The following is a 17,272-nucleotide window of genomic DNA, read 5'->3' as shown; positions in this document are numbered from 1 at the left end:
CAGTTTCCACAATAATTCAGGAAAAAAAATGAGTTGATTATAAAGCTACTGACCCAAAAAAACCATCTAAAAATATTGATGAAAGAGATCATGAGTCTCTAATCAAAACAACAATCCATGTCTTACAGGGAAATGATAAAGCCACTAACCCAAAAAAAACCCTAGTGTCTCACTGATGAGTTCCAATTTCTAATATAAAAAAAGCCCTCTAGAACTAATTTACTAATGCAATGTGATAAAATTACTGGTCAAAGCTAGACACAAAAGGAATTCGAAACCTCAAGACAAATGAGCAACAGAGCTGCAGCAAAAGTAGATTGCTTCTATGATTTAGCCAGTTGACCAAAATAATGTTGAACTATTCCGCAAAATCTTAATAAGCCACGAGATTTATGCTGTTGACTGCTCAAAAGGAACACGAATAATGAGACGTCCATGAAGGCTAACGACAGCAGAAGTCTGAACTGGATCGATTCTGGCAGGTAAGCTCACCACCTGAATACCACCACCCAGAAACCTGATAATTCTGAGCCATTTACTCTTAAATATTCACAGCTGATATGCAATTGACGTGCCTTCAAATTGTTAACTAGTGAATCAACAGAGTATGTGAGAATTATATTTCACTATATTTGGTACTCAACAGAACAAGAGGTTAAATGCAAGAAACGAGAACAAAAATACGAGGCAGAAACTTTGGAAGTGCTATTAAAAATTGATCAATTAGATTAAAAATTTGGCAAGATACAGTCTTCATCTAATTTTAAAAACTCCAATCTGGGCTCAGAATTTTTATGTTTGTAAAGCAGAGAAAAAATTACATATTCTCATTACAGATATTAACAGTTTTGAATATGATAGTTTCTCACTGCATGGTAATAACTATGTTCCTAATGTAATTTAGCACGCTTTGCTGGAATGATGACTGTACATAGTAACCTTCACAAAAATCCTCTGCAAAATCTCAAAATTTTAAAACTCGTACCTTCTGAACGGTGTAACACCCCAGGGATTGTCAAGTTGCTCAGGCTGACCTGTTATGACTAATCGTCCTGCAGGATCCGATTGAACTCGCACCTAACAGTTAATAAGGGCACCAGCATCATCTCATGGATTTAGTTCACAATCTCACTTCGAGCACACACGTTCCCACACAAAAACATATCAAATCCTAACAGGGGTATAGAATAAAACAAAAGCAAAATCCTATTCCACCAGAAGTAGATTCATTAATAGTTGTTCAAATTTCATACGCAGTCTGAACACAAATTACAACGCAAAACCGATACATGTACATGAATGATAATATATTGGCTAAAACATGGAAGGAACAACCAAAATAAGAATGCATATCCCAACAAACTGAAGTGAAGAACGCATTATAAGTTCATGCTCAGTATAACAAACCAATAACTGCAACTACAAACCTCTTCACGCAGAAGCCCAGGCACTAAAGCGTAAAGTTCAAAACAATCTTCCTGCACATAAAAGTAATAATCACATTCAAAATTTGCTTTAGTATGTCTGTTCGTTGAGAGAAAGAAGAAAGAAACGTAAATATTGAAGCTAGTCCTATTATAACAAACTTACAGTTTCACGTATATTGATTTTCACCCAATCAGCTGGGGGGCCAACATCAACAACTGTCGTGACCAGTCTGGCAGACAGATTAGAGACATGTCGAGTTAGAAATGTGTCGATAGCTACAGTAAAATAAACAAAAAGAGTACAACAATAATGCAAACATTAACTACATATCTCAGAAAAGAAAAAAGAAAAGGTAGGGGGAGGCAAATATTTGGAAAATCATTTCCCAACATTTTACCCCTAGCAATGAATAAGTAACTATGCTGAAATGAAGAAATCTTGCCACTTCAGGCTGGCTAATTTGGCACAAATTCTAATCCAAAGCTTTTCAAATTCACCTGTAAAGCAACATCCAGGCTGAGCATGCATAACATGCTGTAATTGCCTTGTATACAAACAATCCATCATCATACAGTAGCTATTTAGCATCCAGTTGCATGATGAATTTAACGGTCTCACTAAATGTATTGGTACTCAAATGTTGCACCTAAGTGAAAAGAGGTGAAACCTGATATACAATTTTCAATATGTATGCATCTCAACCCAGTGTTTCAATGGTAAAGGGTAAATCAACATAAAAACTAAATATTGATGGGCTAGAGTTCATGCCAACGGTTTTCATTTTTTAACTCCAAAAGAGAATATCTCTTCAAGCAAACATACATCAAGTGTTTAATTCTCAAACCCAAGTCCATTAAAGCTCCCTTTCTCATCTCACTGAAGAAATTTCTGAGCTACTTTGGTCCCAAGCATCCCGTGGGTATCGTCTTAAGCACCACTCGGATATCTCCTATGTCATCTTAACCATGACCTGCTGTAGAATTTCATTTTCACATCATACTTCAAAGTACAACACTTCCACTCACATGCAGACTCCGACAATCACCGAGGAATGGTAAAAAAGATACTTTCTACCCAAAAATTCTCCACCTCCTAGCTCAATAATTCTCCCTCTCCACACTTTTCTAAAGCAGCAAAACAACTCTCTGACCCTTTAAATCACCAGCTACTTTGGTACTGAAATGCGTAGGGTAATCAATAGTACTTGACTCCACCTAATATTAAGGATGTGGCTAAGGCATGTGTAACAGAACAGCGCCAAAAACTCATCTCAACTCTCAATGTGGACCTCAGTCCTAACTTTTTGTCTAGTTGATTTCTCTAAAATTGTCTATATGCTAGAAGCCCCTTGGCTGACCAATTATACTTGTCACATCTCCAATACCAAGTAGCAATGTGGTTACCAAATCGAATTTCTAACAAGTTCAAGACAACAGCTGCACCAACTTAAGTGCATTGTGCTCCAATCCTCTTGATCTTCTCACCCTATGCCCATGACTACTATGTCAACTATAAAGCCAACAACTGATGAACTTCTAGGGAGTAAACATCCAGAATGCACAAGGCAACCCGAGAGCAAATATCCAAAGAGGCAGAGACTGTAAGGTCTGCTACATGATGCACTAGTGTTGAATTACCACCACTAAGATTCGATCTCATTTCCCAATGGTACTAATTCCACCCAACATCGCAATTTACTACTCAAGAGTCATGACCCAACTTTCACAATGCAGGTCATGCATGCATTCCCTCCCAGAACCTTCAACTTTAACTGGCCGCTGCCATATTCTCAGCTAGAATATACCTGCTAAAAGAGTTGATGAACATTCCCTCCTCAATTACTGCTGCTAGCATTCTTCAGCTTTTAAGTTTTGACATCCTTACACTTCAAAGTTTTTTGACACTCTTTCAAGCCAGGATGTCCTTCCACAATAGATGAATTGTTAGACCTGTCAACCAACTGGCAGAATGGTGTACAACCAAAGCAGAGTTCCATTTAGGCTACTAAGATAAGCTAAAATACCAATTAAATAACACAGAAAAGAAACTAGGAACTCAAGAACCAATGTTCATGTGTGAACACAAGAAACCAGCAGTGCTATGGAAAGTATGAAGTTAATCAACATGAAAATCACAATGAAGGCAAATGAGATTTAAGCGGTTTAGTGCAAACATGCCTATATTGACAAAGGAGATTCACATTATGAGTGGAATCTGTACAGGATGAAATATACATCTTTCTTAATTCTCAAATCCAAGTTAAACCCCCCAAACCTCTTATCTGACTAATGAACTCCAACATCAATTTGTGTCCCAAGCATCTCTCCTATAAACCTCTAACCACCCTTGAATTTTTCCAAGGTTCACTAAACTATAGATGAATCAGAATATGATTTCTGACTTATATTTCTCTAATAAAAATTTGCAATTTATAGAGTACAATGATCACTAATTTAGGAAACTAATTCTATACAAAGAAATAGGCAATAATCTTTCCGTGATAGCAGGCCCTAATGGCCAGAATTTTAGCAATTAAATTAGGAAAGGAATCAGTCTATACACAACTAATCAATCATGGAATCAAATCAGGGATTTAATTCCTTTTTTCCATGTCAAACATTCTTGAGGATTTGTTAACACTCCCCCTCAAGCTGGCAAGCAAATGTTGTCCATGCCTAGCTTGTTTGTAATTCGTTGGAATGAGCGGCTTGGTAGTCCCTTGGTAAGAATGTATGCAAGTTGTCCATCTGTTGCGACATAAGGAGTACAGATTAGACCACAATCTAGTTTTTCTTTGATAAAATGTCGATCCACTTCTACGTGTTTTGTACGATCGTGCTGTATTGGATTGTGAGTTATACTAATTGCAGACTTGTTATCACAGTATAACTTCATACTTCCTTCCCACTTGATAATTGAAGATAAAATTGGAGTGAATTTTTCTGTATATCCTTCAACAATAGTTCCACTATATCTTTATAATACACAAAATAGCTAATAAAGGAAAAAAATGCTAACTAAAGAAACACTACAACTTGCAATCAATCATACAATCAATCCCAACTACTTAGCTTATTTCCATAGTTCACACACATACACACGATTTCCTACACTCCCCCTCAAGTTGAATTGTAGATGTTGATTATTGTCAACTTGCAATTAAGATCGTTGAATATCGGTCGGGACAATCCTTTGGTGAAGATATCTGTAGTTTGTTCCTTAGTAGGAACATACGTCATACATATAGTTCCATTATCCACTTTCTCCTTTATAAAGTGTCTGTCCACTTCCATGTGTTTAGTTCTGTCATGTTGTACTGGATTGAGAGAAATATTGATGGCTGCTTTGTTATCACAATAAAGTTTAATGGGAAGTTCCATTTCAACTTTCAGTTCCTCCAAGAGTTTTTTAATCCATAACCCTTCACATATTCCTTGTGCTACAGCTCTGAATTCTGCCTCTGCACTACTTCTTGCTACTACATTCTGCTTTTTGCTCCTCCAAGTTACCAAATTTCCCCATACAAATGTACAGTAATCGGTGGCGGATCTTCTATCTTCGATTGATCCAGCCCAATCTGCATCAGTAAAGATCTCCACTCCATTCTTTTTACCTTTTTCAAATAATAATCCTTTTCCAGCCGTGCCTTTTAGATATCTAAGGATTTTGTATACTGCTTCCAGATGAGCCTCTTTAGGAGAATGCATGTGTTGACTTACCATGCTGACCGCGAAAGCAATATCAGGTCTAGTATGCGAGAGATAGATTAGCTTACCAACTAATCTTTGATATCTGTCCATATCCACAGTGTTTCCTGTATCCTTTATTTTTCCTGTCTCAATAGGTGTATCACTAGGTTTGCATCCCAACATGCCTGTTTCAGTCAAAAGATCAATGATATATTTTCGTTGAGAGACACTAATGCCTTTCTTTGACCTTGCAATTTCCATCCCCAAGAAATATCGTAGTTGCCCCAAATCTTTTACTTCAAATTCAGCAGCTAAGCACTTCTTAAGTCTTTCCATCTCCACTATGTTGTCTCCTGTCAGTATTATGTCATCAACATATACAATTAGGATTGTTTTTGTACCATCTCTAGATTGTTTAAAAAACATGGTATGATCAGATTGCGCTTACTGATATTCTTGCCTTTTCAATACATTTGCAAATCTATCAAACCAAGCTCTCGATGATTGCTTGAGCCCATATAGAGACTTCCTCAATTTACACACTCGGTTCTCTTCATTTCCCGTTCTGAAGCCTGGTGGTATTGTCATGTAGACCTCTTCTTCCAATTCACCATTCAGAAATGCATTCTTAATATCTAGTTGTTGAAGTGGCCAATCCAGATTTACTGCTAAAGACAAGAGAACTCGAACTGTATTTAGTTTTGCTACTGGTGCAAAAGTTTCAGTATAGTCGATCCCATAGGTCTGTGTATACCCTTTGGCAACAAGTCGAGCTTTGTAGCGATCTACTGTCCCATCAGCTTTGTACTTTACATTGAACACCCATTTGCATCCTACTGGTTTCTTCCCCTTCGGTAGGTTTACCACCTCCCAAGTTCCATTTTTCTTCAAGGCTGTCATTTCATCCATTACCGCTTCTTTCCATTTAGGTGATTCCAATGCCTCCTGAATATTTTTTGGAATTTCTGTCCTGTCAAGGTTAGTTGTAAAAGCACGAAATTCTGTGGATAGATTCTTGTAAGATACAAAATTGGAAATAGGATGAAGAGTACATGACCGTGGCTGTTTTCTGAGGGCAATGGGTAAAACATCATTATCTGTAGATGTGGTTTGGTTGAAGGCATTTTCTTCAGGTCCTTTCACTGGTTTTGACTCTCTTGGCGCCTCAGGTGTGAGAGTGTCCTTAAACTTTGATTTAGGCTTCCTTGAGTAAATTAGGATTTCCTCGTTGCTTTGTTTTCCAACATCTCCCCCTGGCTTCAAGTTTCCTTCTGTATGTAGCACAATAGAAGGTGGGGTGATGGTTTCAGTATATAGGTCAGGTAGAGAAAGATCAAGGTTTAAGGATTCTTGATTCAAAAACTGATCTTTACTTATGTTAGGTGGGGTGATGGTTTCAGTATATAGGTCAGGTAGAGAAAGATCGAGGCTTAAGGATTCTTGATTCAAAAACTGATCTTTACTTATGTTCTCCTCCTGAAGAGAAGGTTTTTGGAAGTAAGGTGTTTTTTCTAAAAAGGTGACATCAAGGCTCACAAAGGTCTTTTTTGTGGATGGGTCATAGCTCTTATACCCCTTCTGAGTGGGTGAGTATCCAATGAAAACACACTTGATTGCTCGTGGTTCAAGTTTGTTTCGATGCTGAGAGTAGATGTGTACAAAGGCAGTACATCCGAACACTTTTAGGTTCAAATCTATTTTTAGGCGGGACGTTGGAAAGTGCTTTTGGAATATTTGTATAGGTGACTCGAATGAGAGAACTCGACTAGGCATACGGTTGATGAGGTACGTAGATGTTAAAATTGCATCCCCCAAAATGTTTTTTGGAATATTTGCAGTAAACATTAAAGCACGAGCGACTTCAAGTATATGTCTATTTTTTCGCTCGGCAATCCCGTTTTGTTGAGGAGTATTGACACAAGAACTTTGATGAACAATTCCATGTTTTGTTAAATAGTCTTGTAGAGTAGTATTGAAGTATTCAGATCCATTATCAGTGCGTAAGATTTGAAGGTTTGTTTGGAATTGAGTTTGGATCATAGAGTGAAAATTTTCAAACACTGAGCGAACATCTGCTTTCTCTTTTAAAAGGTATACCCAACAAACTCGAGTGTGGTCGTCGATAAACGTGACGAACCATTTTGTTTGGGTACAATTAGGGATGTGAGAAGGTCCCCATAAGTCGCTATGAATCATGGCAAATGGTGTGGATGGTTTGTATGTGGAACTTGGAAAGTGTGTACGCGGATGTTTGGCAAATTTGCAACTTTCACATTGAAGTTCAAATGACGTGTTATTTGTGAAGATAGATGGAAACACACGTCTTAAGTAAGGAAGACTAGGGTGACCCATTCTATAGTGCCACAACATAAGATCACTATCCCTAGAGACAGATGCAGACTTACAGCTAGTGCGTGGACCCAGTTTACTCACATCAGCTTCCTCGAAGTAGTACAGTCCCCCACACTCTTTAGCACTGCCAATCGTCTTCCTCGATGAGAGGTCCTGAAAGACACAATAAGATGGCTAGAACTTAGCAGAACAATTGGATGTTTTTGTTAATTGACTAATAGATAGTAAGTTGCATGACAAATTAGGAACATGGAGGACCGAATCTAGTGTTATGAATTCAGAGATTCGAATACTCTCTTTTCCTGCAACAGAAGAGAGCGATCCATCTGCAATTTCACCTTAACATCTCCGGCATAGGTTGAATAAGTGGAGAATAGTTGGTACAAATCCATCATGTGATCGGACGCACGAGAGTCAATAATCCAAGGGATTTTACATTTTGAGGTATTTAAAGCTTTCAAGAAGCTACCTTTTTGTGCAAGGGAACTAGAAGGACCGGGTTGGACCAAAGGGTTGAATGCACTACTTGGAGTGGGAGGTTTTATTCCAGTGGAATTGCCTGAAACTTGGAGGCCTTTTTGGACTTTTGACCATGGTCCATTTTTAGCTCTTCTAAAATTCTGGGTTGATCCATCAGGCCCAATAGATTTGGGTTGATTAAAATAATTTTTTCTAGTAACATTATGGGCAAATCCTTCAAGCCCAACTTCAATAAGTCCATTAAGCCCATTTAAATTGGATATGGGCGCTGACCCGTCACTCTCAGATGGCCCGATTTCTTCCTTCAACCTGGCCAGTCGACGACTTTCCCATCTAACTTCACTGGATGTTTCACGGGAGGTTTCACTGGTCTTCTTCTTCATCACCACTGGCCGCAGCGCCTCCTGTCGCCAAATTACGGCCTCCTCCTCGTGAATCACCGGCAAGGATCCATGTTCTTTCTCTTCGGGATTGATGCGACTGCCACGACGCCCATTTCGACCACCGCGACCTCCATGGTCGCCTCTACAATGACCACCGAATCCATGGCTGAAAACACGACGATCTCCTTTGCCTTCAACTCCTTGGGTTCCAATAGATGGAATGAACTCGATTTCAAAATTGGACATTTCAGAGGTCACCGACTCTTTGCTATTGGCGGGGGCATCCGCCATTGATTGACCAGGTTAGAGATTTCTCTGCTCTGATACCATTTGAGATCTAAAAACATATGTTGGCAAATCTCGGTCACATTACGTTATATCATGACCATTCCCCCAGGGTTTATAGGACTGATTACCTACTCCTCCATTCATGGACTTACATTTCACTGCCAAAGGAGTTTCGAACCCGCGACCTCAGGGATCACAAGCCTTTCAACTTGGCTCTGATACCATGAAGAGAAAATTGGAGTGAATTTTTCTGTATATCCTTCAACAATAGTTCCACTACATCTTTATAATACACAAAATAGCTAATAAAGGAAAAAAATGCTAACTAAAGAAACACTACAACTTGCAATCAATCATACAATCAATCCCAACTACTTAGCTTATTTCCATAGTTCACACACATACACATGATTTCCTACAATAACCAAGTCTTCTAAGATAATTTTGAGCCATAACAGCTTACAAATTCCATGTGCTATAGTTCTAAATTCTGCCTCAGCACTTGATCTGGCTACCAAAACCTGTTTCTTACTCCTCCATGTCACTGGATTTCTTCCTAAGAAGGTACAATACCCAGATGTTGACCTGCGATCAACTATTGAACTTGCCCAATCTGCATCCGTGTAGGCTTCTATTCTCAACTCTTAGTTATGTTTGAAGAGAACACATTTTCCTGGCGTAGACTTCAAATCTTGTAAGATTCGATGAACAGCTTCTAAGTGACACTCCTTTGAAGAATGCATGAACTAACTTACCACACGTATAGCATAAGCAATATCTAGCCTAGTATGTGACAAATAAATGAATTTTCCAACTAATCTTTGATATCTCCCCTTGTCTACCATTGTGCCCTCTGTAGCTTCTCCTAGCTTGTGATTTTGTTCAATAGAAATTTCAGAAGGCTTACAACATAGCATTCTTGTCTCCTACATCCTATGATACTCGGACTCCAGTACGGGTATCGGGTACGGGTACGCATCTAAGTGTCAGATCTTTTATTTTCTAATATATAGAATAAGGGAATATGACTAAAAAGAGTTCAAAATTCAGACAAATGTACGTGGATATGTCTTTCAAACTTCAATTTTTTTACTAACCCAAGATGTCATTTTGAGTATACAAAAATTAATTGTTCACAAAGAAGGAAATAAGTATTGAATAAGGGGTTAAGACGAATAAAATAGAATTTTAGGGTTTAGTTTTCAATTATGAGAAATTAATTACTAAATATTATATAAAATATAAAATGAGGGAATTGATTGCAATCTGTACTTAGTGAAGAACTAAGTAGCACTATATGGAACTTATTTTCATTTTATACAAACAAAATCCTAAATCACCGATACGGAAAGAGAAAGAAGTAAAATGAAGAAAAGGGAAAGAAAAAAGAAAGAAGGGAAAATCTTGCACCGTCACCTTTCTCCATCTTTTAGGGGGCGGCACTAGGTTAATAGAGAGAGCAAAAACGAGAAAGAAAAGGAAAAGGAAAAAAATAATAAAGAAGAAAGAAAAAGAAGAAGAAGAAGCAAAAATAACTAAATAAATAAAAATGAAGTGTCTGATTGAAACTTGGAGGATCCGATACATATCCTATACCCATTCCCGTGTCGTGTCCAATACAGGTACTCCGACCGTTTCAAATAGTTCGAGCATTGAAGCCTGCAGCAAATCAAGAATGTATTTTCGTTGGGATATGAATATGCCGTTTTTCGAGTATGTCATTTCAATCCCCAAGAAGTATTTCAACTTTCCAAGTTCTTTTATTTCAAATTCTTTTGCTAGTTTCTTTCTAAGCTTATCAATTTCTTCAAGATCATCCCCTGTTATAGTGATATCATCAACATAAACAATCAGGATAGTGATTTTACCGCTTCTTGATTTTTTTATGAAGAATGCATGATCGCCTTGTGATTGTTTGAGCCCCATTTGTTTCATTGCACTATTTAATCTTCCAAACCATGCTCTAGGAGATTGTTTCAATCCATATAGAGCTTTCTTCAACTTGCATACACCGTTAACTCCAAAACCTATAGTAAAGCCAGGAGGTGTCTCCATATAAACTTCTTCCTCTCCTCTAGATCACCATGCAAGAATGCATTTTTTTCCATCAAATTGTTGCAAGGACCATTGAAGGTTAGCTGCTAAGGACAACAAAACTCTAATATTATTCATTTTTGCAACCGGAGCAAATATTTCTTGATAGTCTAGCCCATACACTTGAGTGTACCCCTTTGCTACAAGTCTCGCCTTATATCTCTCCAAAGTACCATCAGCATTATATTTTACAGTATATACCCATTTGCATCCCACTGGTCTTTTTCCTTCGGCATCTCAACAACATCCCACGTCTCATTTTTATTTATGCCATCATTTCTTCACTTATACCTTTTTTCCATTCTTCACTCTTTAGTGCCTCTTGAACTGTTTGAGGGATTTTAATGGTGTGTAATTTTGTGAGAAATGCTCTATGTGAATATGAGAGTTTATTGAAGGAAATAAAGTTTGATATGGGGTGTTGTGTGCATTTTCGTGTGCCTTTTCTTATGGCAATTGGAATATCAAGGCCTGTCAACTTAGTGATGGGGAGATTTTGTGGTGAAAGAGAGCTTGAAAAACTTTCATTACCTGTTATAGGATCAAACTCCTGAGCTTGCACCAGTTTAGGCTCAACTGTCCTTCATGAATAGACCTACAATGGCAAAGTTGGACCATCTTTCCCAATTTTCTTATTATCAATAGGTTTACGAGAAAGTGTATCAAGGTTTGGTAGAGTAGTGATTGCAGTATCTGAATTTGTTTCTGGTTTTTCTTGGATGTTAGAGTTTGCAAGGTCAATTACAGGAAAACAATGACCAATCTTATCTCCTAATGATCTCTCACCTTGGAGATAAGATTCCTCAAAAAAAGGATTGATTTTCAGCAAAGGTCACATCTTTACTAACAAAGAACTTTTTGGATTTTGGATGATAACACTTATACCCTTTTTGTTTTGGAGAACACCCAAGAAAGACACATTTAAGAGCTCTAGGATCTAATTTACCACAATATTGTGTATGAATGTGAACGTAAGAGATGCAACCAAATATTCTAGGGGGTAACTGATTAGATTTATTGAACTGTGGATAGAATTGTGTACGAACATTTACTGGATTTTTATTTCCTAACACTCTTGAGGGTAATATGTTTATAAAATGAGACGCAGTTAACACTGCTTCCCCCCAGTAGTGTTTAGGCACTCGTTTTTCAAATAGTAGGGCTCGTGTTGTTTCAAGAAGGTGACATTTTTTCACTCCGCAATCCCGTTTTGTTGAGGTATACTTGTACAAGATGACTAGTGCATTATCCTTTCTTTTTGGAAAAAGGGTGTCAAAAATTAATTAAAGTATTCTGTACCATTTTCTGACCTGATAAGTTTGACGTGGGCATCAAATTGGTTTTGAATGAGTTTCAGAAATTTAGGAAAAATTGTACTAACATCTTATTTATTTTTCATGAGAAATAACCAAGTAACATGAGTACAGTCATCAATAAAAGAGATAAACCAACGAGCTCCAGTAATAATTGGAATTTTAGAGGTTCCCTAGACATTAGTATGAATCAATGAAAATGGATATATAGATTTTTTAGAACTCAAAGGAAATGAAACACGATGATGTTTGGCGATGACATACTTCACAATGAAGAGATTTTTCATCCACACCTTTGAATAAAGTAGGAATAATAATTTTTAAAACTAAAAATGATAGATCTCCTAAACGAAAATGCTGAAGCAAAATCTGAAGTTTATTTATTGAGAGCTTCTCAGATAAATGAGTTAGAGGTAATCGATCTCCATCTCCACCACAACCAGTATCCAAGAAATAAAGCCCTTCCTTCTCCTTAGTAAGCCCAATCGTCTTCCACCTAACCATTTTCTGAAAGAGACAATGATCTAAGAAAAATATAACTTTGCAGTTTAGATCTTTTGTGAGCTTATGGATAGACAGCAAATTAATAGAAAGTTTAAGAACTTGAAGTACAGATTTAAGTGAGAGAGAAGAGGTGACAGGAATGGTTCCTTTTCTTGCAATGGATGCCAATGTACCATCTTCAACTTTTATTTTTTGATTTCCAGGACATGGTGTGTATGTGTGAAGTGATGTGATGAGTTTGTCATGTGATCAGTAGCACCTGAATCAACAACCCACATATCGTGTGTTTTACAATCCTTTGAGGAACTAAGAGTGGTGGATAAATTATGGTTACCTGAGTGAGCAAATGAACATGAACCAACCGGTTTTTCTATTGACGTAAGAAGACTTCGAAGCATCTAAATCTCCTCTTTATTTAGTGTATTTGTCTCTGGTTCATTGTTGGTGGAATCTTCATCTTGAATCACTATGTTTACTCTGCTGCTGCGTGGGATATATCGCTGCTGCTTGCTATTTCTACCAAATGATGATGGCTTTCCATTCAGTTTCCAACGGGTTCCCCTTGTATGTCCTCGTCTCTTGCAAAAGTCACACCAACGGTCATCTTTATTTTCCAGTGGTTCTCTACTTTCTTGATTTTGTTTTGGAACACCAAAGATATTTGAAGATGGCTTCCTTGTTGCAACTAGGACAGATGCATCAACAGGTGGAGAATCAAGCATCACAGTCCATCTTCCCTGCTCAGCTCTAAAAATGGAGAACACTTCACTCGAGGAAGGCACTTCTTCCTTTCTGAGTACTTGCACTCGACTTTGATCAAATTCCATGTTAAGTCCAGTCAAGAATTCATATAATCTTTCTCCTTCGACAAATTTCATCATCATTGCAGCAGCATCACCACACTTCATCTTGAGATTTTGATAGTAATCAAGTTCAAGCCATAAACCATTCATGATATTATAATATTCAGTAACCGACATTGTATCTTGTTTAGTGGAATGAATCTTGGTTTTAATTTCAAAAACCAAGGCCGCATCTTTAACTTCGGAGTATGTTTGCTTCACAGTATCCCATATGTCTTTAGTAGTGGTAAAAAACATACAATTTCCACTAATTTCAGGTTGCATTGAGTCCCAAAGCCATGAGATGACTAAAGAATCCTCCACATCCCAAGTCTCACACTTTGGGTCATCTTTGCTGGGTATGGGGCCAGTCAAATGGCTGAGCTTCCCTTTCCGTTTCAATTTTTTTCGAATCACTTGAGACCAGATTAAGTAATTCTTTCCATTCAGACGATAATATGACTGAATAACCTGAAGTTCATTGAGTGATGTCTGGCTAAATTGATTAACAATCTGAGTGGGATTTGAGGCTTTAGAAGTAATAGACATTCTGGTTTATTTTTCAAGTAAAGAGAGGGACAATCTAGTCCAAAAAATGGCAATGAAGGCCAGGTAACACAGAAGTCAGAGAATGCAAGACTGAAGAAAAATTCCTATGCTCTGATACCATGTTAAGACTTGAGATTCTATTTTGAAAGGTTAACCTTGTTAAGAGGAGTAGCCCAAGACCTTACAAGTTGGTCTATATTTCATCTTTAATCGATATGTTCTTTTATCCCTTAACATAAACCAAGCCCATTGGTATAAATAATGCGTCTTGATGCCCAACCCAATCTTCACGGTGCACACCCTTAACAATCAAAACTCACCTATTCGCTGGTAAACGTACTCTTCCACAACATCCATAGAAACATACTCCAAAACTTACAGTAGCATTTCAAAGAATTAAAATCACACTGCTTTCATCAAATCCAAGGCTTGATAAATCCCCATTGGACAAGGTGCGTAAAAAGCCACAGTTTCTACCTAACACAAAATTATTGCTCAAATGAATTAGTAAACATTAACACGATTTAGTTACATATTAGAGACTAAAAAAAATTACTTTTTTATTGAGACAAGGAAGCTCACTTGCCATGTGAGCTTAAAAACCACGATAACTTAGGATGTGATTTTTATAACACTCAAACCAGTGACCACTAGCTAGAAAATCATTAGATTTTTTGTTTGCAGCGCTACAGCCACCTTTGTTGTAATTACAAGGTTATATAATGCAGAATACAAGCACAAAATCCCAACAATCTATCTGCACGTAATTGGCGGCACGATAGTATTTATACATGACAAAAGTGCAAAACTATAACAGGTATGGTGCACAATTCCAATCTGGTATTCAAAGAAGAGTTCAACGGCGCATGAAACAACAATGGTTTTCATTATCTATAGTTCATCTCCAAGATTTGAAGATCGAGTTGGCCCTGTTAAAGGTGGAGGTAGAGGTGAAGGAGATGGAACTCCACCTCTACAATGATGGGTCATCTTCATTTCCATGATAAAGAGGAAAGTTCTCAGCCTAAAACTGAGCATTATCTCATTAAAAGAGAGCAAATTAATTCCAACAAGCTAGCCATAATGAAAATCATTAATCAAGATATAGCATGACTTAACTGCTTAGATGTTTCAGTTCGTGCTCCTTTCAATGGAAGCTCCACTTCATTCAGTCTCTTCTGTTTAAGTGGGCCTAAATCCACATACCAGACTCTAGATGTCATTTCTCTATTTTACCATTTAACAAGACAACGAAAAAAACTTATAATGGGTAACTGACAGGCATAAAAATATATCTTATTTTCTCAATGAAAAAACTCGCATGATCCTGTATTCTATAGTTCCAAATAAGGTTTAACAAAGAGGAGCTAATACATTAGAAAATTTTGAACTGAAGCAAGCTTACCAGTGCTTTTGAGATTTTTCTCACGGTTTGCCGTAGTGCTGGGATTCTTGTCCTATCAAAATATAATTTACAAAAGAAATGTGTAAATCATAAATGAATCACTCATTGTGTTGAAAAAAATAGAACTCCCAAGAAGAGCATAAAGATATTTATTTCCACAGACTTTTAGATTTGTCTCGCCAACATCACCAGAACCAAAAAGACGTTGGGCATGCCATCCTTGCATAGCACGGGAGGCAGCATCTCTCCGAGCCCTGCCTGATCCTTGAGAGCCATTACCCTGTTCAATTAGCTTCAGATATTAATATTAAGACAGTTAAATCTTAAAAACTTGTGTGCTTGTGAGAAATGCCAGGTAAAAATTTTGTCAACCAACGTTTAAAAAAAAAAAAAATAAATAAAAATACTACATATGGCCATCCAAGACCATCAAAGTCAAACCAACATGCATAAAAATAAATATAATCCATTCACAAAATGTTTGTCTTAAGGGTTTATAAATTTTATGATATTTCTAGATGCAACAGTACAACAGCTTCACTTCATTCATCTTTCGGCTTCTTTTTCTAAACAGTTTTTTTGCATAAATTCAAAAACCATCATATCTTGTTCTTTGTATATATTTTTCATTACCATGCAGAAGAAATGAGAAGTACCAAAGGTGATGCAACATTCCTTCTTCACCAAAGGATGTATTTAAGAGTTAAATTTCGACTTAATAGCAATGCAAAGATATTCTTTTACCCAAATTTCTGATGTTACTGTAACAGGGTTGGATTCTTTACACAATTTTTTTGCAAATGTTCTGAACGAAATAAAGAACGTGCGTAGTATAAAACACATCAAAGCCAATTTACAAATGTCTAATCAAATATTGGCAGCCAATTTTTAAATTTTTTAATATGTAGAAGTCTATATCCTTGCTTTAAAATATATATATAAAGAAAATAAGTACCAATAAGAATCAATGGTGATAGAGATATTAAGTTGGCAAAGAGTACATATTAAGAAATATTAAATACAAACTCACCTCGTTGTCAGCTCCTAAGACTTCAGGGAGAGTAACAACTGGAAGTTGAATCTCGCCACTTTGAGTCTTATGCCTTTCAAATTCCAGAAGTGTCTAAGACATATATACATAAAGCGAGAGAGATGATCGATAATAGAATCCAATGAAAAGAACGAGAACCAAGGATAATAGGTATAAATAAACAAGATGATCTATGTAATACATAGAGTAATCAATATAAATAAGGCCTCTTCTTTTACAATATACAAATCTCATTTCGCATATAACTGTTCAGGAAAAGGACGAGACATTCATTTAAGTTAGATATTTCAGCTAAACACATAAAATGAGAGAAAATAACTATAACATACAATTTATACAGGAAACAAAAGGAATGAAAACAAACAGATTCTAGAAGACAGGAATCCTAAAAGTTACACAAGAGATAATATGTACACACACAAAGAAGGATTGCTCCTTTCACCATTTTAATAACAATGATATGTACACAGTTTAACCAAGTTCTGGGTAGCATAAAGAAATATCAGGCTCATGCAGTAGAACTTATGCCAACCGCTGGCCATGAGTAAAAATCGTGTGAAATTTACAAGAAGAATAAAATGAAAAGTGAAGTTGGGAGGATTGCCTTCTCATAGAATATGCGGAATGTCCAAGAAACAGTTGTGCAAGTCCTGCAAGAAAAAAATGAAGGGGGTCATTTAATCAGCCCTCAAAACTTACCTTTTCTTTATTTAAGCCAAATAAAGCCAGATGCACAAAATTTGAAGTACACTAAAGATTTTCTTTAAGTTTAATGACCACAATTATTTAGCATTGCTCGATAAAAGTTATCTCAACAGTTGTAACAGCATGTCGATTCAGATTTGATGTCATGAAAATAGTTCAAATGATTACAAATGAAAACATAACTGTTTC

The 17,272-nt window shown here is 36.9% G+C and overlaps 1 protein-coding gene across 1 annotated transcript; it reads right to left on the bottom strand.

Moving 5' to 3' along the window:
* Nucleotides 1-107: 107 nt before the first annotated feature.
* On the bottom strand, nucleotides 108-16,920 carry LOC111387424 (AT-rich interactive domain-containing protein 5-like). The gene is made up of 11 exons (XM_023011979.1): nucleotides 16,855-16,920; nucleotides 16,708-16,747; nucleotides 16,541-16,623; nucleotides 16,358-16,450; nucleotides 15,491-15,619; nucleotides 15,328-15,379; nucleotides 8,719-8,748; nucleotides 1,591-1,703; nucleotides 1,428-1,478; nucleotides 980-1,077; nucleotides 108-487 (listed from the first exon to the last, which is right to left on the bottom strand). The coding sequence occupies exons 1-11, from the start codon at nucleotides 16,918-16,920 to the stop codon at nucleotides 391-393; spliced, it is 852 nt and encodes a 283-aa protein (XP_022867747.1). The 3' UTR covers nucleotides 108-390.
* Between the last annotated feature and the right edge of the window lie 352 nt (nucleotides 16,921-17,272).

The sequence above is a fragment of the Olea europaea genome, unplaced genomic scaffold (genome assembly GCF_002742605.1).
Source record: "Olea europaea var. sylvestris unplaced genomic scaffold, O_europaea_v1 scaffold402, whole genome shotgun sequence".
In the NCBI taxonomy this organism is placed as follows: domain Eukaryota; kingdom Viridiplantae; phylum Streptophyta; class Magnoliopsida; order Lamiales; family Oleaceae; genus Olea; species Olea europaea.
This window is presented reverse-complemented; position numbering and strand designations above follow the sequence as displayed.

Excerpts from the sequence above, each read along its gene's own strand:
- LOC111387424 (XM_023011979.1), bottom strand. The coding sequence starts at position 16,920 with ATGGCCAGCGGTTGGCATAAGTTCTACTGCATGAGCCTGATATTTCTT. Across the intron at positions 16,624-16,707 it reads TTTTGTTTCCTGTATAAATT|TTATATGCGAAATGAGATTT; the intron begins GTATGTTATAGT and ends TTTCCTGAACAG. Across the intron at positions 488-979 it reads ACACCGTTCAGAAGGTACGA|CTTACCTGCCAGAATCGATC; the intron begins GTTTTAAAATTT and ends TCAGGTGGTGAG.